The 27,193-nt window shown below is 42.0% G+C and overlaps 1 protein-coding gene across 1 annotated transcript in view; it reads right to left on the bottom strand.

The window, feature by feature from the left end:
- LOC137600387 (glycine receptor subunit beta-like) overlaps window positions 1-27,193 on the bottom strand; it is an 86,972-nt gene that overhangs the window by 41,614 nt on the left and 18,165 nt on the right. Inside the window, exons 5-6 of the mRNA XM_068321993.1 lie at window positions 7,516-7,598; window positions 5,515-5,652 (exon numbers count right to left, since the gene is read on the bottom strand). Of these exons, the coding sequence (XP_068178094.1) occupies window positions 5,515-5,652; window positions 7,516-7,598 (221 nt within the window). The remainder of the gene's footprint in view (window positions 1-5,514; window positions 5,653-7,515; window positions 7,599-27,193) is intronic.

The raw sequence follows: 27,193 nt of genomic DNA, 5'->3' as shown, positions 1-27,193 counted from the left end.
TCCCTGAAAGAGACCGTCCTGGACATGCAGACGAGAAGCATGCGGGACAATGTCATCTTTTCAGGCATCCCATAGTCCCCACAGCACAACCTCAAAATCCAAGAGGAAACTGTAAACATCATCCCTTTCCACCGTGTCCATCGGCTCGGACCCCGGAGAGGAGATCGCCACCATCATCGCAAAATTCGAGCACTTTCAGCAGAAAGTGCTCGTTAAAAGCAAAGGTCGTGAGCTGAAGGGCACACCGTTTGAATTAACGACCAGTTTCCCAAGGAGATTAATGAGAGGCGAAAAGTACTTTATCCCATCATGAAGAAGCACGGACAGAAAGGCAAACGGACTGCTATGGTCGTGGATAAACTCTATATCTATGGCCAGCTGTTCCGTGAGCCCTCCACCACCCCCTGGCTTTCCTGATGAGTCAGATAAGTATTCATAAACGGCTCTGATATGTTAATATAACAATAATAATTATGGTATAAATATAAATGTTGCACTTCCCCAAACTTCTCCCACCTCTAGGTACCCCCCGCTCTCCTTTTATTTGTCTCTATCTATATGTATCTCCATCCCTCCCCCTCTTACACACTCATCCCTCTCACCCTCTTTTGCACCTCTTTTATTTATGATGATATGCTTTTTAATGTCTTAACTCTTAGTTAAGTGCAGTGCTGTGCTTTGTTTCAATGTATATATACATTTCGATCAGCTGTATATGTTTATCTTCTACACATATCTTGGATTCAACACCTGACACCTCAACATCATGATGTCCATAGCTCAGAAAACACAGACACACACTGAAATTATGTTATTAACATCATTAATCTGAAGACAGAACATCTATTCTTGTCTAAGTTAAATTTAGTATCCTGGAATGTACACAGCCTTCGCTCACAGACAAAAATAATTAAAATCCTGGACTATGTCTCCAAACTAAAAGCAGATATTTTCCTTCTACAGGAAAATATTTACTACAATCAGAAGAAAAATTTCCCACCAGTCTAAACTGTAACATCATCTTCTCATCTTGTTATAACAACAAAGAGGAGTCTCTATTCTAATCTGTAAAAGAGTTCCTTTCACTTTAAACAGGACAGTTACAGACCCTGAGGGCAGATACATTATTATTCAGGCAGCAATCTTTGATAAACTGTACACAATTGGTAATCTATATGCACCCAATAATGATGAGCCAGCCTTTTGTCATATTCTTCTCTCATTTAGCTGATTTATCAGCTAACTCAACAGCTATTATTGGGGGGGACTTCAACATAGTTCTGAATCCCTCAGTGGATCGATCTAATATTTCAATAGTACAAGCAAAATGACTACAATCAGTTAAAGTTTTGCAGGATTAATATGAAAGATTTTGGATTAGACGACATTTTGGAGACTTAACCCCCCCCCCCCCCCCCAAAAGGAATACACTTTCTTCTCCGTGGTGCATCAATCATTTTCAAGAATTGACCTTTTTCATCACAATTCTATTGGACATAAAACTTCTATTAGAATTCATCCAATCATTGTTAGTGACCATGCACTGATATCCCTCAGGCTACAGTTAACTACCATAAACCTCCACAGACTTGGCGCTTCAACATTTCTCTGCTTAAAGATCCAGAATTTGATAAAATAATAAAGCAAGAATGGGTAGAATTTTTAAAATATAAAGAATTTCCTGATTCCTCTCCTTCTTTACTTTGGGAAACTGGGAAGGCTGCAATCAGGGGTAAAATAATATCACACTTTTCATACAAAAAAAACAAAACAACAAATGCGAACAGAAATTGAAGAAAAACTCAAGCATCTAACTGAGGATTATGCTATAAATACAAATGAAAAATTAAGGTCTGAACTACAAAATGCAAAACTAAATCTTGATAAAATCCTGTCAAAGAAAACAGAATTCTTAAAACAACTGAGATATAACAATTGAGCATAACAATAAATCAGGCAAATTTCTTGCGAACCAACTCCAAAGCAACAGAGAAAAATCTTTCATAACAACAATCCAGAATCCCTCTGTTAAGTATTCCCAATCACCTCTAGAAATTAATGACATCTTCTATAGATATTACCATAACTTATATTCAACTTCTGTAAAGCCAAACAAAGAAGATATCCTTTTTATTCTTTACTCTATTCTTTGTTTTTTACGTTATGCACAACTCTCATTTATTGTGTAATAATCTAATTGTATTTGTTACATGTTTTGATGCATTTTTATGCTTTATAAAACATTTATGTCAGAATTGTTGGGGTCTTGGAACGGATTAGGGCATTTGCATGTAAAAAATGTCTCTACTTACGAAATTTTCTACATAAGTAATTTCTTCCGGAACCAATTCATTTCGTAAGTAGAGGTACCACTGTACATTATAAAGCTGTCCCCAAAACTTAAGGAAAATCTCTCAAAGATATATAGTTCACTCTCAAAAACTGGCTAGATACATCTACCAACCGCAAAATGGGAAAAAGATTTAACTATATATTTAGACTATGACTCTTTCATTCTCCGTGTTGCCATTGGGTGGTCTGCTGGATGCTGCTGGGGTTGTCACGCTGCTGGCTGGTGCGGCTGGCTGGAGGTAGGGCTCTGTTGGTGGCCTGCTGTCATTTGTCGACCCATGGGGCTGTTTTGTTGGGCCTACGCTTGGCCTTTGGTTTGGCTGGTGGACCAATGGTGCGTCGGGGGTGGACAGGCTGCTGGCTGTTGACCGGCGATGTCCGGTTAACGGTGGTTGGTGGGCATGTGATGCGGTGCAGGGGTGCCCGGCCTGGTGTGGGTGGCTGGCTGGTGGGCGGTGTGGCCCCATGGGTTGGTTTGGTGGTTGGTCGTGGGAGGGGGGCGGGGGGGGGAGGGTTGGTGAGGAGGAGTAGGGTTTGGAGTGAGAGGTGTTCCGCGGCTGCTTCCCCTGAGTGGTGTGGTGGCTTTGGGCTACTGGCTGGACTCAGTTCTGTGGGGCTGGCCCTCTGTGGCCCGGCAGCCGGGTCTGGTGGGGCGGGACATGCATTGCCTTCCTTCCCCGCCGTGGTGGTGCATCTCTGGGTTGTTGTTGTTGTCATGGGGCGGGTTGGCGGCTTGGGCCGGTTGCCGGTTTGTCATGATTGGTGGTCATCAATGGCTTTGATGATCGCCTGATGCCTGTGGCCATGCCGGGGCCCAAATGGTCATGGCCGGGCCAGGTTGTGGGCTCAGGCTGGTTGGCCAGTTGTGATGCCGGTCCCCGTTACGGCCCTGTTTATGTGGGCTGGGCCCACACCAGATTGCCTCCTAATGTTCACTTCACATATCTCACTCTGCACAATATGTAATAACTTCTGGGCACATATTGGGCACAGTTAGGCCTTAGGAATGGATGGAGGCGAGGGCAGTGGGCTTGGGTGTGGGGCGGATTGCAGTGCTCTAGGGCGCTGAATCCTCCCCATATACATCTCACTTGTCTCCCCATCCTCCAATTTTAATGCAACATAGACACACACACACACACACACACACACACTTTGGAGGGGGCCCTGCGATGTTTGGAGAAGTCTGGACAGCACTGGGCTTCCCTCAAGACTTTTAATGTATCACATTCCTCACAAGTTAGCACAGTAGCAAAGGGTCGGAAGAATGCTTCCTCGTCGGGATCGGAGAACCATATTAACAAGGAGGGTAGTGATGACTCCACATGAAATGGCACTTCTGGTGGGGCTCATCCCTCTGGGGCCTATGGTTGGGGACGCACAGCTTGACCTGGGCCTGCAGCTCGGCTTGGTTGTGGGTATTTTGTGGTGATGGATGGTTATCGATGGCTGCCGGTTGGGGATCGCTGGTTGTCGGTCCTGGTCATTGATTTCCCGCGGGCCGATGGTGACCGGGGTTGTGGCACTGCGGCGCTGCTGTGGGGGTTTGGCGATGTGTGGGCCGTCTGGCCTGGCCCGGGGGTTGGCTCGGGAGTGCGGGGGGGATTGGATGGTGCGGAGTCATCGCTGTATTTAGGGGCAGGACCCTTGCTGGGCGGCTTGGCTTCTCTCCCACGGAACCTGTGCGCCATGGTGGTGGCAGCCGCTGCCTCCTCTGGGTGTCGTGGTCTGCGTGGTTCTCAGTGCCCCCGGTGGCTCTGCGGGTGATGGCTTCTGGATGCTACTGGCTGACAGGGTTGGGGGTTCTCAGCTAGCGTGGCCCTGTTGGGTTCTAGTAGCCTTTCTGGGCGTTGGTTTCCATCACACATGTATGTTGGTTCAGGGCTTACCAGCTCCTGTCGAGTCCAATTATTGAGAACCATTGGGTCCCGTCAGAACGTAATGAGTCTCACTTCAGACATCACAATCTTATGCCCTCTATCTTCCTCCTACACTGTTTTCTTCTGGTGGCCTATTCTATACTGTCAGCACCTCCACTAATCTGGTGTTTTATAACATTGGTATTAAGGTATCACTTCTAAGATATAACAAAACAGCCCAAACCTTTTTCACTCCAACAGCACTGCCTGTCTATCCATTACCTTGTTTGTGTTTTCTGTCCCTGTCTCCTTTTGCTTCCCCCCTTAACACACAAAGGTGCAGCACTTCCCTCTCTGGCTCACAATAAGAAATTCTAATAAAGACTGACAAGTTAGTTCCCAGAGAGGACTGGTGATGGTCACTTGCACCCATCAAAATATATAAAAGATTTTGCTGCAAGACTAAAATAATCATTGATCTCATTAAAGTTGACCTCCTTTTATGGGGCTAAACTGCGAGAATACATGCAGACAAAAAAGTAAAGACAAAGAAAAAGGACTTCTGTGCACTTAGAAATCTCTACACTCGAAAGTAATTCATTCCACAGTATAAATATGACTGTGAAACTGCATCATAGTTGTTGTGAAAGACATTGACAGAGTAGCCCCCACAAAATAGTCTCTAATGTAATGTAAACATAAAAGCTGAAAACAGTGGAGAGCAGTAAATGCATAGGATGTGGGGGACATGTCAAGACTTGCTGCTCAGTTTTAGGAAGAGTAATTAAGACATCCAAGATTTTGCTGCTTTCTTGATCTTATGGACCTGGTAATGCTGCTTGACATTAAAGCCGAGCTAGAGTGCAAAGAGCCTCCATCTCCTTGGCCCGAGGCTCATCCTGGTTCATGTTCGGCCACATGCGTAGATCGTCCCAAGATGAGGATGAACTGATGCCGCTGACTGGCCTTCACATTCCCCTGACCTAAATACAATTGAGCACCTATGGGTCCTTATGTACAGTTTATGTGCATCTGATACTGATTCTGTTAACTACTGCCACAAACTGTGAAAGAGCTCAGTACTGCCTCGACCCAGGTCTGAAAGAGATATCCGTGTGATTTTTAATATAGTCCTCAGTTGTTTGGTTTCCAGTGAACATCATTTTGTTGTCAAACAATTATAATCAGTACAGATTTCCAATTTGAAAAGATTGTTCATCATGATTGGACATGTATGTGTTCCATAAGTCTTTTGAGCAGTTTTGCATTTATACATTCACTGTTATTACCAATGACTACTAACCTGTTCCCTGGTAGTACTTTGTGCAGTTTCCATATTTGATGTCTTCTTGTTTGATGTCAAACTGAGGAAGAGCAATCTCATCCATCTGGACTGGGTCAGACTGCCACATGAACACAAGATCACTGGTGGTATAGCCAACTAAAACATAAAAAAATTATATTAAATATTGCATTAACTGTGTATTATTTTTATTATTTTACATTTTTATTATTATTTTGTGCCTGCAATTTTCTGTTTTCCCTCATTGCTGCATATGGGTGACAATCATGATATACGTACTGTATACTATTTGCTTAGTAAAATAATACAATTTAACCTTAATAGGAATATACCATCCATTTTGAACAGCTACTAATCCTCAGCATGCTTATAGACCAGAATGTTCACCTGGCACTTCATTAGCTTATAAGACTGATCAGTGGTTGACACAACCCAAAGAAAGACTCGCATAAAGAAACATACAACATTCATATTAACTACACATTATTTTACATGTTTGGCTCACTGATGGAGGAAAATTCATTTCTATGCTCCATGATTTTAATTTTCTATTATAATTTATGTAGATCACAACTTGTGCTCTGCCAGCTGATCGGAAAAGTGCTGTTAAAATTGCTCAGAATAGAGTAGCTAGAATTGCCCTCAATTGTTCTTTTCATACAAATGTTTGTGAAATGTATACCATGCAATCCGTGGAGGCTAAATGAAAATACTATCTTCTGATTTTAACACCTAACAGGTACCTAACTGTTAATTTGGTCTATGGGTCGAACAACTGTACGGCATACTTGGTCTTCTTGGAGTCCCTTGAGAGGGGACTTAAACGCTCATGTGAGCATTGACAGTGAGACCTGGAAAAGGGTGACTGAGATGAATGGCTTCCCCAATCTGAACACGAGTGGCATTCTGCTATTGGACATCCGACTTCCAACAATGTGTATTGGAAACATGGGTGAGGAGAGGGGTAGAAATGTCAACGAATTACCACCTGGTGATGAGCTGTATCCACTGGCAGAACAGAAGCCCAAACAGAGGCGGCAGGCCGAAACGTGTCTTGAGGCTCTGTTGGGAACATCTTGTGCAACCCTCTGTCAATGAGGTCCCTAACTCCCACCTCTGGGAGAGCTTCTACCAGAAGGAGGTTGGGACACTGAGTCAAAGCAAACCATGCTCTCCACCTCCAATGTCGAAGTGGTTGCTAAGAGCTGTTGTCGCAAGGTCTCCGTTGCCCCTTGCAGTGGTGGTGGACGCCAGAAATAAGGGATGCCGTCAAGTTGAAGAAGGAGTCTTATTGAGTTTTGTTGGATCATGGGACTCCAGAGGCAGCTGACAGGTACAGGCAGGTGAGACGTACAGCAGCCTGAGTGGTCATGGAGGCAAAAACCCGGGTCTGGCAGGAGTTCAGTGAGGCCATGGAGGATGAATATCGATCGGCTTCAAAAAAATTTTGGCAAAGTATCCAGCGCCTCAAGAGGGAAAAGCGATACACCACCAACACTGTATAGAATGAAGGCGGGGAGCTGCTAACCTTGACAGAGGGTAATTTTCGGGCTTGTCAAAAGAATATTTTGAGCCTCTCCTCAATCCCAGTACTGCGTCTTCCAAGGAGGAAGGATGGATGGATGGACAGATGGAGGAAATATGTATTCTGTGCACATGAGCATGTGCATATAATCTAAATTTATAGTCCCTTTTAATTTATAACTAATATCTACCTGTGAGACACCTTGTGTGAAACAAGCAGATAGGCGAAATTGACAATGTTAACAAGTTTTCTTTAATGGTTCATTTGCAGTCAACAATTGCTTGCTACTCATGATAATCCTTTTTTGCACGTGTGTGTGCACATGTGTATGTGTGTGTGTGTGTGTGTGTAAGTGTGTGTGTGTGTGTGTGTGTGTGTGTGTGTGTGTGTGTGTGTGTGTGTGTGTGTGTGTGTGTGTGTGTGTGTGTGTGTGTTTGTGTCTGTGTCTGCTTGTGTGTGCATTAGTGTGTACTCACAACTCTCCAGCTGCATCTTACATAGCTGTGTATCCATTGGGAAGAGCGTAAGATCCAGCGGACAAGACAATGTTACTGACAATCTAAACATAAAAATACACACAGACAAAAAAAGGCGAAACTCAGTCATTTGAAAACAATACTATAACAATTTTACTTTACAGTTTTAGAAATTCCACATAATATAATTCAATCATTCATTCATTCATTCATTCATTCATTTGCTTCTTCTGTTTTTGCAGGTCAAAGGGGTTGCTGGTCTCTATCCCATCAGAGGCCCCGTCCACACAATAACGGATTTTTTAAAAACACAATTTTTTTGTTGCGTTTATGCCTTCCGTCCACACGACAACGCAGATATCCAGAACGAAAACATAACTTTTTAGAAACGCTGGCCGAGGTGGATTTTTAAAAAAACGCTGGGTCTGCGTTGTTGTGTGGACAGCGTATCCCCGGGACTTCTTAAAAACGCTGACATCTTGCCTGCGACGAAAACCGCTGTGACATCATATTTATGGGCCCGTGTGTTGTGATAACAAAACACGAAGGATTCCTATTGGATAAAATTTGACTCAATACTGCCACCACATGGTTTGGCATGCTTATAGCCGTCTTCGAAAACACACTGGTGCGTTTACGTGTGGACGGAGATTTTTTCAAAAACGCTGTCGTGTGGACGCGAATCATTTTCAATGCGTTTTTAAGAAAAATCCGTTATCATGTGGACGGGGCCTGACTTACTGGCAAAAGGAAGGGGACATGCTGAGTGTGATGAAATTGCACTGCGGTCATATTATTATTTATAATCTAAATATTTCTTACTCTTCAGAAATTTTCCAGCATGGTATGAATTTTTCTTGTATGAATACAGGTCGGGGCAGCACAGTGATGCAGTGGGTGGTGCTGTTGTCTCACAGCAAAAAGATTTATTTTTCTGCAGAATTAATATGTTCTCCCTATATATCTGTGTGGGCTCTTTCCAGGTTCTCTGGCTTCCTACCACCTCCCTAAACATGCAGCTTAAGCGAAATCATTCATTCATTCATCTTCTGCACCTGCTTCATCTGCTATCGCAGGTTGCAGGGTGCTGGAGCTTATCCCAGTTCACTGGGAGCGTGAGGTGGGGGACACAACACCAGTGCACCGCAGAGCCAGACATAGACAAATGACAAATGACAAATGAGCTGGCCAGTTTGCCTGAAGTGCATGTTTTTGCAGGTGGGAGGAAGCCACCCGGAGAGAGCCAACACATGGGGAGAACGTGAAAAGTTCACACGGACCGGGAACCTGGTTTGAGTCCTGCTGTTCTTAAAACAATTCACAAAATTCAGGTACACCTGCACTTTTCATATCATTTAATGCTGCGCTATCAGAGAGGACAAGTGCTGCCCCTCATTATCATTCATTATCATTTCAATCAACTTGCAAAATTTTAATACACTATATATATACACACATATATACATATATACTGGGTATTACACACACACACACACACATATATATATATATATATATATATATATATATATATATATATATATATATATATATATATATATATATATATATGCATCATCTAGTGAAAAATCACATCCTAAGCTATGGCCATGGAACACACCTGGCCATGGAACAGCGGAGCAGCCAATTGTCCAATTATTGTTGGTCCCTTAAAAAGTGGGAGGCACATGTAAAAACTGTTGTAATTCCTACACCATTCACCTGATTTGGATGCAAATACTCTCAAATTAAAGCTGGAAGTCTGCACTTAAAGCACGTATTTTGTCATTTCACATCCATTGTGGTGGTGTACAGGGCCAAAAAAATGAAAATAGTGTTGATGTCCCAAAATTTATGGCCCTGACTTCTTCCCTGGAGTCTCTGTGCTCTATGTTCTTCCAGGTTTTTCTCAGGTTCACCCCTCATCCACCCATCTGCTATGGACCTGCTCTTCCCATCCCACCAGTACCACCCCTAACCTAATTATCGGCTGGGGTCCGGCTTCCTTTTTCCTTGGTGTCATCTTACTTTTCCACCCCTCATCCGCCCAGCCGCCGTGGACCTTCCTCTGTGGACCTGCACCTCCGAACCCACCAGTATCACCCCCATCTCTCCATGTGCTGTGCACCTTATCCTCCAAGCCCACCAGTACCACCCCTCAACTATCCATCGGCTGGGGTCCTGCTTCCTTTCTTCCTCCGTGCCGCCATACAGTCATCCACACAGCTGTAATTGTGCCTTGACTTTAGCAACCTTAACCATATTGATACTGCCTCTATCTGGCCTATCTGTCACTCTCTCTCTGTCTCTCTCTCCCTGTCTCTCTCTCTCTGATGCTGTTCTTGTCTTCCTTTGATTTCTTTTCCACCCAACCGGTCGAGGCGGATGGCCGCCCAAAAGAGTCTGGGTCCTGCCCGGAGTTTCTTCCTCATGGAGGGAGTTTTTCCCCGCCACTGTCGCTTATGCTTGCTCTGGAGGGTTCAGTTGGGTTTCTCTGTCTGTTAAAGCGCTTTGAAATGTCTGCTGTCATGATTAAGCGCTATATAAATAAAAGTTGATTGATTGATTGATCAATCAATCAATCAACTTTTATTTATATAGCGCTTAATCACATTGGCAGACATTTCAAAGCGCTTTAACAGACAAAGACCTACCGAACCCTCCAGAGCAAGCATAAGCAATGGTGTTGGGGAAAAACTTCCTCATTGAGGGAGAAACTCCAGGCAGGAGCCAGACTCGAGAGAGCAGTCATCTCGCCTTGAAAAAGAAATAAGCTGGGCAAAGAGAGAGAGACAGAGAAAGAGAGTGGCAGATTTGTGGGTGTGGGATTTCTATATCACTGCATTTCACTGGAAGACCCTTGTCATGGAAAATACGCTAGACCAATCTTTTCTTCTAACCTGCAAAATAGTAAATTATAATGATTTCATTTCAGAGGTCACATTAACATGTATTCATTAAACATGAATAAGTAGGCAAGAAGATACAGCTCGGTGCATTAAGAAGCACTACACACTCCCAAAAGTCTATACCTATAGCAGTATAGCTGCAGTGTTTCAGATGGGTAGCAGTGTACGATGAGTTCTTGACGGTGTGTTTGTTTTAGAATAATGTATATAAGTTCTCTCATATTTACTCTTTTATATTCCTTTATTCTTTGTATTACACCCCATGACCATATAAATGTTTATATCTGTGTGTAAGTGCCTTGCTATGTATTGAGTTCTTCTTTTCAGGGAGACAACAGCAGCACTGGAGTTATTGTAGAGGTCCCTTGAGCAGGATGTGACCTCTGAACTTTTAATTAGGAACGTGCCTGGTTGTTGTCTTTTAAGGAGAGGATGTCGTAAAAAGAAGAATTATTAACTCTTTAATGGCATCATTCCACAGGTGTTGTTTTACTGTTGTTTCTCTGCACTCTATCCCTTAGAAAAATAATGTAAACAGGGAACGCCTCAAGTGAATAAAGGAGAGGGTTTAGCAGAGACATTTTGAAAACCCGTTAGAGATCTGTAACTGAGCACATCTCTGTCCGTTCTCCTCGCGAGTAAAAAACATATGAACTGTTGTCTTCTCCTTTTTGTGAGTGCGTCTTAAATGTTCTAGGTTGCTTGAACCTGACAGCTGGTGCCTGACATATGATAGAGTGGCATTAAATTCAATCCCGGTCATATCTGTATCAGCATCAGCTGAAAGCTTACTGGGACAGCCTGAAAATTACGCATTACAGTAGTGTTTAGAGCATACCACAATTGCCTCTGTTGTGTCAGACTTGAATAGCAGAAAACTGGATGTCATCCAGTTTTGTTTTGTTTTTATATATCCTTAAGACATGTGTGAAGTAAGTGAATGATCAGTTTCACCTGTTGGCAAAACATTGGAAATGGGTGCAGTGTTTTGAGAGAATATCTGACCCACCTTCTGTCAAATTAACGTTTGATTGATGACTTTGACCTTTTGACCCTATCAAGTCCCGCCCCTTCCAGCGAATGTCCCGCCCCCACTTCCGGTTCATGTCCCGCCCCCACTTCCGGTGTATATCCTGCCCCTTCCAGTGACTATCCCTCCCTATTGGATGACGTGGCATAAATTTAAAATACAGAAAAAAATATCCCGCCCCTTCCTGTGTATGTCCCGCCCCTTCCGGTGAATATCCCTCCCTCCCTCCCTTTTGTCAATCACGTAGTGATCATGCGATGATCATGTGCTGATCATGTGGTGTTCCAATGATGCAATGGGTTTTTCCCGGAGGGCGTTTCGTATGATGGGGTACAATGAGAAAGTTGCGTTGAAACTGTAGGTTTTGTCAGTCGTGGGGTGATCATGAGGTGAGAGGGTCAAGTTAGTCAATCAAGTGGTCAAGTTAGTGAATGAAGGGGTTTTCCCAAGTAATTGTTCGTCGCGAAGATAAATTAGTTAGGTAGTGGTTGGGGCTAGTTGTGTGTGTGTGTTATACAAGTACTTTATTGTCACACTGTGGGGAGTGGGAATGGGTGTATGTGCGTGTGTGTACGTGTGTGTGTGTGTGGGGGGGGGGTGTTTGGGTGTGTGTGAGAATGTACTGTATGTGTGTGTGTGTGTGTGTGTGTGTGTGTGTGTGTGTGTGTGTGTGTGTAATCCTCTCTGAGTGAGTGATGTAGTAGATGATAAAGATGAAGGAAATCTAAGAACGACTGTTTTTAATATGAAATCAATGAAATAGTTAGTAAATTAAATATTTAAATATTTAAATTACTCAAATGGGACAGTTCTGAGACAGTCTTCTCTTTGTGTGTTTTTGTAAGCACTAGCACATGTTTTCTCTTTAAAATAAATATAATGTATCTTTATTATCTGTCCCCCTTTTTTTTTTAGATGATATAATAGACCTGACATCACCTCAGACTCAACCCTGGACTAGCAGAAGTGTGTAAGTTTTTTTTGTTTTTTTCGCATGTTTGTATGTTTCTTTCATTTTTTAAATTTATTTTATTTTTTACCAATTGATGAATTGAATGTATTTAATACAAATGATTAACTGGATTACCTCTGCATGTGTGTTCTAGGAATTGTAGCAGTGCCCCCCACAAGACCAGAGGAGATCTTGGAAAACAAGGCCATAGAGGACAATGAACCTTTGTCTGACGAAGGAGAATCAGAGCGGGGGCTGCAGCAGGATGAAATAGAAGACAGTGGATCTGAATTGGGAGACGATCCTGCTGCGAGCGTGTATGGTGATTATGATAACGGCATTGTTTACGAGGATATGACTGGGGAAAACAGTGAAACACAACAAAGTGAATATATACCGTTGTATAGACGTGAGTCTAACCTAGACATAATTCAGGCGGTTGAAGACATCCGAAGAGAGTACTACAACAATGCAGTGTTAGTTATTGAACGTGCATTTGGAAAATACATGAATGATATCCATCTGTTAAAGCAACGCATGCTAGAGAACATCTTCACTCAACTTAGACTGAATATTACCTGTCCCCAATCAAACAATTTACGCCTGAGTACTACAAGTCGTCGTATCAGCCGTGAGCAAAGACGCTCGTCACATCGTTGACATCACATTGTGTTGGAATAGCAATAACTTTTTTTTTTTTCTTAAAAATGGAACAATCAGAAAGCAGCAATCTGTTAGAAATTCCTCAACATCTCCTTCAGTTTATCTCAGAGTTGAATGCTGAAAGAATGGAACAATCAGAAAGTAGCAATCTGTTAGAAATTCCTCAACATCTCCTTCAGTTTATCTCAGAGTTGAATGCTGAAAGAATGGAACAATCAGAAAGTAGCAATCTGTTAGAAATTCCTCAACATCTCCTTCAGTTTATCTCAGAGTTGAATGCTGAAAGAGCGGATGAGAGTGTTAACCCGACTCCGCCTTTAACAACATCGAGGTTCGCAGCGTCCTACGCTTTCCTCCCCCGTCTACGGTCCCTAATTTTCATGAGTTTTACACAAAGGTGAGCGAAGGTCTCCAGGACAGGATTTCACAAATTGTTCAGACACATGGGGCACGCCCACACGATCTCATCCAAGTTAATCTACGGGCGGACCGTCTTCAGGACGACGTGACATTGAGCGTGCACTATGGAGTCCGTCAGCTTTCAGAATTCCGCGATCTTTTAGATAGATTAGTGCAGAGCAACATGTCGGTGTTATATGACGGCTCCATAGAATTAATCATTAATTTTGTGAGGGCCCCACGAGGTAGTGGTAAGAGGAGGAGAGTCAACACGTGTTTTGCCGCAGAGATTATTTAAAAAAAAGCTAAGCATTTATATGTAGTTCTGAACGCTGATCAGACATGTAAATCTAGCCCGGTTGAATAATCCCGAGTTAACGTATGCACAAGCCTTGAGCGCGGGGGGTGACATCCACATCAGAGCCGGTCTGACTCTTCATACTGATGTCACATTCAGCGATGTCGATCAATTTGAGCAGATGTTTGATTGTAAAATCGTTATATTTTACCAAGCCAGTGATAATGAGAATAACCCTAGAAAAAACCTGGCTACCTTTAAAACAGGAACCCCCCCCACGTGAATAAACTTACTATATGCTCTTGCACAATAATCACTATTATGGGATATGTAATGTTAAAGGGTTTCTAGGAGTGAAATTCTTTTGTAAACACTGTTACACCGGTTATGATAACCGACACAGACATTCATGCGTCAGAAGCTGTAAAGTGTGCGGCACAAATTGTAAAGATACTTCAGTTCAGAGAACCTACTGTACAGCTTGTAACAGACACTGTACAAATATCCACTGTTTCAACAGTCATCTCGAACCGCGCTGGCATCCGAAACTTGAAAAAGCAGTCTCCATTTGTGAAACTTTTAAAAGATGTCCGAGATGTAAAATCATCTACTACATTTCTATTAAAATCCCACGCGTCCATAAATGTGCCGTTAGACTGTGTCCAATCTGTAAGCAGCCTAAAATTGCTCTGCCCCCTCAGGGTAAAGAGTCAACATCGCACGTTGTCTCGACTATTCACAACTCTGATTCTGTTGCAGATGTGCTTGAAAATCATAAATGTTTTATCCGTGTGAAACCCGTTAAACCGAAAGGAAAAATTTATGAAAGAAAACTGGTATTTTTTTTATTTTGAAACCGCTCAAACCACCGGCACACATCTTCCAGTCCTTGTTGTGGCTCATACATCAGATGGGAAGCGACACATCTGGAAAGGACCTGACTGTGCTTTATTGTTCCTCCTCCATTACCGGAAGAAAAAATACAAAAACACAACCTTCATCTCGCATTATGGGAAAGGTTTCGACCATCACATAATTTTAAACACTTATGTTAAACAGGGTATAGCGCCATTCGTCATAGCTCAAGGGAGTAAAATAATTCTGATTAGTGACAACGAGTTTCACCTGAAATTTATTGATTCAGTTTCTTTCATCCCAATCCCGCTCAGAGACTTTCCTAAAGCACTAGGATGTAAAACACAGCTTAAAAAAGGCTTCTTTCCACACAAATTCACTGATCATTCAAGAAACGGGTACAGGGGGAGGTACCCACCCCCTGAGATGTATGGGGCTGATGAAATGAATCCTAAACAGAGAGAGTTTCTTTCAATGGTACGAGAGTGTGAAAGATCAAGAGTTTAACTACGATCGTGAGTTAGTAGAGTATTGTGAAAATGATGTACAAATACTCGCGGAGGGCGCCATGACATTTCGCAACGAATTTATCCAAACAACAAAATGTGATCCCTTTGATAACGTAACCATTGCTTTTGCAGCCCTGACTGTTTATCAAACCTTATTCCTGCAAGCCAATTCCGTGGCAATTCCGTGTCCTAATAATTATCGGGCATCATTCAAATCTTTCTCACATGCTTCAATCCAATGGCTAGAGTTTGAGGAACAGGGGATTTCAATTCGACACGCCTTGAACGGGGGTGAGGTTAAAATCGGCCGGTATTTTGTGGACGGGTATGCACAGGTAGATGGACGGGTGACGGTCTATTCCTTCAATGGTTGCTTTTTTCACGGTTGCAATATCTGTTTTAATCCGCATGACAAATCTCCACTCACAGGCGAAAGTTTTAGCGAGACGTACTCGGACACCATGAAAAGAATCGATCGTTTAAAAATGGAATACAAGGTTGATTCTGTTGTCGTAATGTGGGAACATGACTGGGATTTCAAGAAAAAAACAGACAAGCGTGTTAAATCTTTCTTAGAGCAGTTTCAACAGTCGATTCCTTTAGAACCCAGAGACGCTCTATATGGAGGGCGTACAGCCGCTATTCGGCTGAGTCTTGTGGCAGGGGAACGTGAAAAGATTTTATATACTGACTTCTGCTCATTGTACCCGCACGTGCAGGCTACCTGTAAGTTTCCAATTGGACATCCGAAAATAATTAGAAACAATTTTGACGATGTGGAAAATTACTTTGGTTTGATCCGTGCTAAAGTCTATCCTCCACGTAAACTGTTTTTCCCCGTACTTCCTAGCAGAAACGATAAAGGGAAGCTTATTTTCACGCTATGCCGTTTGTGCGGACTCATGAACAATCAGACTTCTGAATGTAAACACAATGACGACGACAGATCGTTAACAGGTGTGTGGACGTAGGCTGAAATATTGATGGCTCGGAGAAAAGGCTACATTCTGGCAGAAATATATGAAGTGTGGCATTTTGAAGAAAAGTCTGACCAACTCTTTAAAGAATACATTTACACCTTCCTGAAACAGAAACAAGAAGCCTCTGGGTATCCTCCGAAGGCTGATGACGTCACAAGTCAACGCGCATACATAAATGAGTATGAAGAGAACCAAGGAATTAAACTCGATCCCAAGAAAATTGAGCGCAACCCTGCTAAAAGACAAATTGCTAAAATTATTATTAAATTCACTATGGGGAAAGCGTGTGTATAGATCTAATCAGCTTACAACAAGTCTGGTGAACACGCCTGAACGTTTTTTTGAATTCGTCTTTTCCAGCAAGTATGAAATTTCACTGTTTCATTTCATTAACGACAATGTAGCTCTGGTCCAGTGGAGGTATAAGTCCAACTGTCTCTCAGCACCTGGGGATGTGAATGTTTTCATCGCGGCGTTCACAACTGCTTACGCTAGACTCGAATTGTATAAGCAGTTAGATTTACTCCAGGAAATGGTTTTGTATTGTGATACAGATTCAATCGTATACACTTCCACTCCTAGCGATCCATACGACCCTCCGCTCGGAAACTATTTAGGAGATTTGACATCAGAATTAGATCCGGATGACTTTATTAAATCGTGGAGTGCTGCCGGCCCCAAATCCTATGCGTACGTGACAGATCGCGGTAAGGCAACTTTACGGGCTAAGGGGATTACACAGAACTATGAAAATTGTAAAAAAATTGACTTTGACACTCTCACCAATTTGGTAGAAACGTATCTTAAAGAGCTTGACACACAGCATAAAATCCCTTCACGATACAGAAAAATTACCAGAGATATGAAATCTTTCGAACTCTTGAATAAAGACAAAGTCTTCAATTTCGCTGTAGTTTTTGACAAGATGCGTCTGTTTGCTGATGGAAAGTCATTACCTTTTGGATATTAAAACATACCGATTGTGTACTGACTCTGGGGGGGAAAACAAAACTGTAGAGAGTTGTACTAAACTCTGTAAAGTTCTTTTTCTTTCTTTTTTTTTCTTTTTGTATTCTATATTCTGCATTATACTGTAGTAAGTCATATGTATTGTATGTATTGCGTAATATACTCTACCTTGTATTGTATGTTGTGCATTATGCATGGTTCACATGTATTTGTATATTAATAAATCCTACTATTTCTTCTTTGTTCTCCTCGTGTTTTTTCTTTACTGTAACCTGCACAGATAAAAAAAAAAGCCTACAACAAGACTTTAGTATTTAGTTTACTGAAACGTTGAACGCTGAGCATGTTTGAAGAAATAGTTTTTGACCCTTGCTTCCAACTCCCATTTACGGCCCTCGTGGTAGGAGCAAGCGGGAGTGGTAAGTCATTCTTTGTCAAACAGCTTCTTCAAAATATGGAACATACTATGTCTAGACCCCCCGATCGAATCATCTGGTCGTACTCCTCTTATCAACCTATGTATGAGGAATTAGCTCAAAATGTAAAGATTAAATTTATTGAAGGAATTCCGGATTCTTTGACGGATGAAAATATTTTTCCATCAAATCAACATAACCTGCTCGTGATCAATGATTGTATGGATATCGGTTTGAATCATGATGAAATCATGAGGGCCTTTACAGCCTATAGACATCATAGGAAATTATCAGTCATTTTCCTAGTTCAAAACTTATTTCACCAAGGGAAGTACAGTCGAACGATTAGTATAAATGCAAATTATATCATCCTCTTCAAATCTCCGCGTGATAAATTACAAATAAGAATTTTAGCACAGCAAATGTTTCCGGGGCAGAGAGAATATTTTCTACAGAGTTTCAACGACGCTAAAAAAGCGGCATATTCATATTTAATAGTTGATCTAAGACCCGATTGCCCAGAAGAGTACAGGCTAAGAAGCGGAATACTACCTGACCAGTGGCCCGTAGTTTACCAGTATAAAAAGTGACTCGAGGGAAATGTCTAAACGGATTAAAAGAAATCTGCCTATTTTAAAAGTCAAAAAACCGTCAGAGAGAAGAACCTTTCTATGTCAAGGATCAGACGATCTCATACTGGCACTCTGTGAAATAGCCCTTAATGTGTTGAAAGGCAACGTTCCGCTCACCTCTGATCAATACAGTAGATTGAATAAAGAGAAAAAGTTTATCACGCTTTTTGCTAATAGCAAAACAGGAGTGAAGCGTAAGCGCAAGGTGCTGAACCAGAGAGGAGGTTTTCTTCTTCCATTATTAGGAGCTGCGGTCCCATTCTTGACCAGTCTGATTGCCGGTCGGAGATAGACAGAGATTGACGGAGATTGTCATATCACATCATGTCATCCTTTCATAAATTGTACATGATTTCCCCACAACAACTGGAGAGTTTAACGAGGAGAAAAACAGGTTCAGAAAACATCGCAGAGAAGGCAGAGCATAACTTAAAAGAGAAAATGGAAAGAGTTTTGAAACAACCGGGGACGGCGTACAGCAAAAGTCTACATTATAATGAGCTACTTGAAAAATATCTTACTCTACTCAAAAAGGGCTCAAGTCAAGACCACGAAATAGTTTTGAAGCTGCCTACTGACCCTGCAGAGAGAGGGGGTGAAAATCGCGATGAGGGTGGCGTAAGAGTTGTTGAGGTGGAAAAATCTCCTGATAGCATTGAAAATGATATTTTACAGAATATTGGAGCCCGCAATCGGAAGAATGCTACCTACATCCTTCAGAAGCTTCGTAAATCAGAGCTTTTAAGATGGAACCCTTTGGATGATATCATTGTCCAAGATAAGACCATTAAAGGATCCCATATTTTTGATTTAATGAAGACTCTATCTAACAGACGCTTCCACGCGCAGACCATTCCTCGTGGGTGGGATGAATTCTTAAAAACTATATTCCGGTTAAATGTACCCTTAACCACAATTGCAAATACGCATGCGCGTGAACAATTACGTCTTCGAGTGGCTGAAGGCCCGGGTGAAGACCCTGTTGGAGCCTTGAGTGAGTCGCATCCTCAAATACGTAGGAGTAAAAGAAAGCGTGGGAAAAAATCAACGTCAACATTTCTTCTAGATATAGATTATAGCACCCCTGCTTCTAAGTTGTCAAACGACGTGAAATAATTTTATACTCCAACTGCATCTGAATGGCGACTGTCAACTCCGATACCCTCAAAATGGTTAGAATTCAGTCGTTGAATATTACTTTGGTCTGATAAAAAATAAATGTATGCAAAACAGTATTTTTTACATCAATAAAATGTTTTATTGACACGTGTGTGAAAAAAAGAGTATTCATTTTGAACATTCATAACAGCCTTTAAATTGTTTTAAAATACACGCTTTCTGATTAGACGTTTTAGCAGTCTTCACATCACACATACATTTGGCACATTTCTGAACAAACTTTGTGACATAGGCATCGTTCTTTTTTAAATGATCTGAATAGAGTCTCATTACTTCTTGGAAAGAAAGTCCTTTGAAACGTTGACATTGAAAGAATATCACGTGTGCTCCACATGTTGCTGAAAAGTCATCTTGGACTTGTAGTTTGTTGTACCGTATCTCCAGTGAATTCTTGTTTAAGAAGGATGAAAAACTTGCGGGATAAAATGGAAAGTCTGGTTCGTGACCATAGCTGTCAAAGAAGTTTGATATTCCATTCTTTAAGACGGCGATCCCAATCTAGTGTTCACCTTCCCGATTTTGTGGGTGCACGTTGGCCACTAAGTAGCATGGTCGCTTACCAATCTTAGAGGGTAATAAATCGCTTGGGAAAACACCTCCGAACGACTCGCCCAGGATAGGTCTCAGAATAGATTCTATTTGAAGGTTGTTCTTTTTTTTTTCCCGTTTTAATAGTCAATTAGAACCTGTCTCTTAGAGTTTATTTCTACAACACTGTCATAACACGCGTAGACGATCAAAGTCATAGTCGGGTAAGGCGACTCGAAAGCGTAAATCCAAACGGCACGTGCTGTGTTCTGAGGATGAAAGAGCTTCACTGTCAATTTCCCCGTCTCTTGTCAGATTGAAAAGAAATAAACTGTAGCCGTTTTCAAAATTCTCTCGGTCTATACATAATGGGGAGTCTCTAATGTGTCTATTATTACCTAGATAAAGATTGTAAAACTCGCGAACAGTCTGATGTGTATCAAAACGTAGTTGGTAGGGCTTAGATGGGACAAAACGGGAATTTACGCTCAAAGCTAGGTATTCAAGATCAGCGTGTTGGAAGTTGAAAGGATTCAGCTCGCTTGTCCCTACATAGGCCCGATGGTCCACCAGCCCTACCACAAGGTATTTTGGAAGTCTACCCAGGTATAAATTATCCTGCGAGCATACACTAGTCTGCGCAGGGATACTATAATTCTTCACCACTACCCGACTTATAGGATAAATGGCATTTGATTTCATGAGAGCGGCAGAATGCCCTAGCATGACATCTGGCGAGACTTGAACTGTTTTCACAAAAAGGCTTGCCCCTAAAATGTTTAACTTGAACTCATCACCCGCTGCAGACATCAGTTTAAAAGCACTTTTCGCTTTCACGAGTTTTAATCGCACATCCACATTGTTTAACAGGAGTCTCTCGGAAAAGAAAATATCGGTATGCAAAGGCCCAATCAACTCAAATGTCCTTGATCCCCTGGCAAAGCTCACACGCTTGACTAACCCTCTGTTAGGCGCGTCAGCGGTCATGCCGATGGAATCGAGGTCGACGCCAGTGTCTTTATACCAGAGGCCTGCAGAAAACTCGCTCTCCAGCGTTTCTTGTGAAAAATTAAGAAGCGTTTCAATAACCACTCTGTAAGGATGAGTGGCTGAGGACGAGCTGATGAGGACATCATTCAGACTCACATCCACCTGTGAGAAAATAGTATTTAGTGGGTATTGGATTATCCCACAGACGTCGCCGGCATCTAGATTAGTTCCATCTGCTTTGCTGATTTTGAGCTGTAGGTAGATAAGAGTTGAATTGAGGTCTAAATAAAAATTTCCACTTCCAGGTATCAGGAAATCCAACACTTCTTGATCGGCTATTGAATTGAGAGAGAAAATCTCAACATAATTGTTTTGTTCGATGAACAGCTGAGTCATGGGTGGAGCAAAGAGGTCGAGCTCTGACTTGGTGCACTCGGTCGAGAGACGGTGTGTCAGAGACATGTTTAAAATATATTTCGCCCGACCTACTGACTTTTAACCTTTCTCTGTAATTTCCCCTGCATTTTACGCTTTTTTCTCGGTATGGTGACTGATAATGCACATACAGGTCTTTTTCCTTTTCTACGTGCTATTCGCGCGAGTCCGGATCCTTCCTGTGGCTGGGCATTGCGGTTAATTAAACGGTTGGTTACTGTCCTGACCACGTCTGCTGCTATCCCCGCTGATTTCAAGTGTGGTTTAATGATATTAACTCCTTGTTTAAGAAAGGGGAGGACAAATCTGAAGGCTCTGCTGAGCACTGCACCGAGGCCCCTCCCATAAACAACTGGAGCTCCAACAAAGCCGCCTAATGACCCCGCGCCGGTCTTGTTCACATAATAATTCACAAATCTTTGTGAATTCATTGTTGTTGTTTTGGGGTTTTTTTTACTTATTATCTCTAATTCAGATGAAAGACTTTGATAGAGGTCTAAAGTGTAGCTTGCATATGGTCTTGCCGTAGCTGAATCAAATCCGAGTGTTCAAATCGGTTTTCAATTCAATCTGTATATCCTGTATCCGCTGTTTGTTCACCGTGATGTAATGAGGGTGTGTAGGAAAGAATGTGATAACATCCCCGTACGAGCCTTCTTTTTTAACGATTCTGAGGAGGGGGACTGCATAGTCCCCTGTGTGTTGAGCTTCCACGATATTCGTGTAGACGTAAAAATTATACTGTCCTCCATTAATATCACAAGGATATTTAGCCCTTGTTTTTCCACCAATCCGTACCCATATGCCCTCCTCAAACCCTAGTATGTAAGACAAACGTGGTGAAAATTTCAGAGAGAACCTGTCAGTCCCTAATATAGAAATTATTTTCTTTATAGAATTGTAATAAACCACTGGACCATATGATGTGGTCTGTAAGATAGCATTCAGCTCCTTCACTATCAGTTCAATAGACTCATAACGGCCTGTAGGAATTTTAAGGTAGAGCGGGGGTTGGTGCGTGGCGGAATGGTCAATAATCTCAAAACCGTTTTCTGAAGTGTCAGCATTATTCCACGTGTTGCAGTACATTATATCCGCTAGCGCCACCTCATAAGTTCCTTGTAATTCTATGGGTTGGGATAAAGTTATTGTGAAATTCAAACTGTTGTTGTTCGGGAAAATGTTACGACAGGCGTTGGAGGGTAGTGTCACATAGAAAGAGTCAGCCACTATTTTATCCGTGTTTCTTTCTTCTTTGTCTTCTTCCCAAGCTCTACGACCTTTTTAGCCGGCAGCCACGAGTCAAACTGGCTAGGCCACCCTCGCCATCGGACTAAAACCACTTTCTGAACATTTTTGATTTTCTTATCCAAAATTTTTCTATCCTAAATAGTGTGTCGGATGTGATTTTCACTTTTTGCAGTTCAGGCTCATAAAATGTCCCATTCAAAATTTCACCTTTTATGTCCCTTAATTTGTACACCGGGGGTACTCTAGGGATACATTCATTCACGATAAAATATTCATCGGTGAATGATTGCTCATACATTTTATCAAATACGCCGTGGGACTTTGATTTCCTCACAACGTCACCCTCTTTGAATCTAAACACAGTATGCTTAGACAGGTCGACTGTACCATACAAATTTTAAAACACACATGACGTCTTGTTAGGAGTCACTTCAGACGGTTGCATTTTTATACTGCTGTGATAAGAGTTGTTATATCCATCTAGTAAGTCCTTAATTACATCTATGTATCAACGAGTGTTTTTCGCAGTGAAATACCTCCACATTTTGGATTTCAAAGTTTTGTTGAAGCGTTCGACGACTGATGCTTTGAGCTCACTGGCGGTTGCAAAGTGTCGGATGTTGTGTTTCTTCATCAGTTTTTTGAAGACGCGATTAAAAAATTCTTTTCCAGCGTCAGTCTGGATTTTACTCGGGATACCGCTCTCATCTAATATTGAGGCAAAAGCCGATGCCACTTCGCCAGCCGTTTTGTTTTTCAAGGCCTGCGCATAAGCCTTCTTTGAAAAAACATCGATTACAGTCAGCAGAAACTTAAAACCGTCATTGTCTTTCGAAAGAGCACTCATATCACAAAGATCAGCTTGAAATTGATACAGAGGGTGTGGTGCAAACACACGGTTTCTAGCATAGTTTTTTCGAGCTGTTTTGTGCAAGGTGTAAGCATCCTGACTTGACAGCCAATCCTCGACTTGGACACTTGAAACTTTTTCACCAGTCTGCTCTTTTACAGCTTTTTGAAGCCTTTCTATCCCTCCATATGATCCCGCTTTTCGTGGGTCATAATATATTCTCTTGAATACACGCTCTGTCTTTCTTGAAGTCATGTCTGCTAGTGAACGGATGAAAATAGAACGTTGTGTTTTTCACAAGTTTTATTGATTACGATAAAGTATCATCATACTTCAAAAACATATCATGTCACATTCAAAGCTTTAACAATGAAGTCTTGTCGAGTACATGGTTCACATCTACTATGTGTGAATTTTTCAGTTTAAATGATAAAACATCCACTATAAAGGCATACAACACATATAAATGTGAATGATTAAAAATGCCGATACAAACACATTCCACAATTTTACACATTGTGTTTTCAAAACTATCAGTATTTAAGTTTGAACAGGTATACACCAGTTTTTTCCAATCCTCTAATACAGCCATCTCTCTCACACCAGCCAACACACGTTCAAAACAGATCAAGGCTTTTCTATTGACAATCACGTCTGTCTGATATAGTGAAACATCATTGACACAATTAGCAATCGCCTGCTTCAAAATTGCATTGTCAACTATTTTAGGAGACGGTTTGAAAAAATAACCACCCATATTTTTTTTTAATTTTCCACCCCTCTTGCAGATTAATGTCCGATTTAAGAGTTCCAGAAGCCGAGGAATTCTACCAGCAAATCCTTCCTCTCCTCATCTCCTCCAGCTGTGTAGCCCGCAGTGATCTCTTCAACTTTTTCTAAAATGTGTGCTTCGGCCTTCAGATCGTGTAGGAAGGCCTCTGCTGCTCCTTCCGCTCTAGCCTCTACTATGTCCAACCTGGCTTTCTTCAATGTATACTTGAGAGCAGGAAGAAATTCCCAGGTCAGCAAGTCCACCATTAACTCTTCAAAGTTAGCAGAAAAATATCCAGGCTGGGTAGGAAAGAGACAAGCATGCCGGTGTTGACTCGGATGATCTGTCTGACACCCGAAACAATTTCTCTTAATATGCTTCAGCACTACAACTTTCACGGCGCTAGCGACACAAGCTTTCACAATATCAAGGAAAACGGCGTTCGCTGTCATCTGAGACTGAGGCTGTGGTGAATCAGGAGGTGTCAGGAGGTTGTTGAGAGTGGCTGCAATGTAGACTCTACCGTTGCTTGAGTCTCTGAAGTTCCCGTGCTGTCCCCAGTATGAACAGTATGGTGGAGGCCCACAGGGTAGGTCAGCAGCGTTGTGGAGAGACTCTCCAGAACAGGATACCTCGGCTGTAGGACTTATATACCCTACAGAGGTGATGGTCGAGGTCTACGATTCTTCCGTTTCACAAGCCGTGCAAAGGAGGGAATCATCATCTCGACAACCATGGAAAATTGGCTTATACAAGATGCTATCTCCTGAAGAGTCTTGAGAAACGAGCAGCAGAAGGTCTGGAAGTTCTTCATTGTGATACTGCCCCCTAGGAGGGTCGGCAGCGTTGTCTGAAAAGTCAGCCATAACGTAGTCCATAAGTACAGCGCTCTCGTACAAGTTCTTGTACGTATACAAACATACAGTGTGTATATATATATATATATATATATATATTACGGCTGTGGGTGTGGTCTGGTAGGAGGGACTAGTTGAGTGAGTTGACGTTGATTCAAGAGCAGGTTGCAGGGTTAGACGTCGCTTGTACAAAATATCATTAAGAACAGCTCCAGATCGGACTGTTAAATGCTTTTCCAACAACTGACGTTTTCACTTCAGTCTTTCCCCACTGAAAAACTGATCAATTTCCTGTAAGAGACTGTGCAGATGGGGGAAGTCTAGCAGCTTGAACGCTAGTTGAATTGGATAGTAGTGCTCTTTCTCCACCACAGTCTTTGGTCTTTCCCCGTTATGGTATTCGGCACGATATCTCACCAACAACCAGAAGTGAGATATGGAACAGTCAATGAGGAAAGTGCCCCCCAGAGGCTGTGCCAACGAATCTGATTTCAAGGCTATACTCGCAGGCATACAGTCAAGTAGTACACTTCCATCGGTGTCGGCTAGTCACATGTAATCGATAAATTCTTCAATAGACGTCTTCAGTTTTTCAGTTGCATAGATTCTCAGATGAAGGGTTTCAGGCGTTGTTTCATAGCTGTATAGATCAACGAAGGGGATCAGCCCACTACTTCTAAACTCTATGGCCAATATACGGCCACCATCCAGCTGCAAAGTCTTTTTCCTGAACACAAAATCTTCCATGTTGTCTTTTTTCCTCTGAATGAGTTGTGCCAGGTATAGTATATACCATATATATAGATGTGTGTTTTTCCACACCACACTAGGTGCACCGTGGCGCTACACATAGACACATAAACACGCACACACACGTTCATTCCTACGGGCAATTTGGAACTGGCCAATTAACCTGGGGTGCATGTTTTTGGAGGTGCGAGGAAGCCGGAGATCCCAGAGAGAACCCACGCAGACACAGGGAGAACATGCAAACTCCGCACAGATGGGACTCGAACCCAGACCTGCCTTGTTGTGCAGCAACAGCGCTACCCACTCTGCGACCATGCTGCCCCTTACTCTTTTCATGTAAATTAAATATTCAAGTTAATTTGATTAGAATCTGATGGCCAATTGTGTCAAATGCAGCAATAACATATAATTTTATCAGATGCAATAAGATGTGCTATCTGGTTTGACATGAGCAACACAGATACAACGATAAAATTAATGGGTATATAAAGATTTTTCAAACTATACACAATCTCGTGTCTAATTCAAACACACACACACACACACACACACACACACACACACACACACACACACACTCACACACACACACACACACACACACACAAACATACACACAAGCGATAGACACAGATAGGTGTGTCAAATAGCATGCTTTTGCTCTTCTTGAACTCTGCATTTGTATTTTTTGCACCAATCTTGCTCTTGTAATACTGCTGTTCTATGCCTTCAATTACCCCTTGGGGTCAAATAAAGTTTTTTTGAATTGAACTGACGTGAATATAGCTTCTATTGTTCTCCTTTCATAAACACCAGTACTGAGCTTAACATAACTGTAACCTCTCATCCTGTTCTATTAGACAATGCTATTAGACATTTAGTCTCTATAACTTTTATCTTCTCAGGAGTTGTTAAGGATGAAGAGCAAAAGAAGACCTTCTGGTCACAAGTCTTCAGGAAAAAGAAGAGTCCTGATATCCATGGATACAGTGCTCCATTTGAATCGGAGTTCTGACTTTAAGAGTAACCCATCTACATCCACTCATTTTCCCAATCTGAATCCCCCACGCTCTGTATCCTACATTGAAAACTTTGAAATAAATAATATTTTTCCAGGCCTCAATAATTGATTCTCTCCTTTATTTGTTTTACAATGCTTTTTCCTCAAAACCATGAACACAATGTTCAGTGCAAAAGGACATAGCTTTTCATTGTTAATTCCCTGTCTGTAGAAGCAGTGGGACATTCAACAGCTGTGTTTAGTTCCCTTTTTGTAATAGCAGCAGGACATTGAAGAGCCTGTGATCACTCTCACTGACTCTAATAGTAGCAGGACTTCAGAGTCTGCAGCAACTTCAGCTTCTCAGAGTAGATGATATAATTTAACACCTATGGAGGAGCCTGGAGGAATGTTTATAGGGAGACAAATCAGTACGTCTTCAAACATAGGTGTG

This window comes from Antennarius striatus, chromosome 8 (genome assembly GCF_040054535.1).
Source record: "Antennarius striatus isolate MH-2024 chromosome 8, ASM4005453v1, whole genome shotgun sequence".
In the NCBI taxonomy this organism is placed as follows: Eukaryota; Metazoa; Chordata; class Actinopteri; order Lophiiformes; family Antennariidae; genus Antennarius; species Antennarius striatus.
Note: the sequence above shows the minus strand (reverse complement) of the source record. Positions and strands in the feature narration are given on the sequence as shown.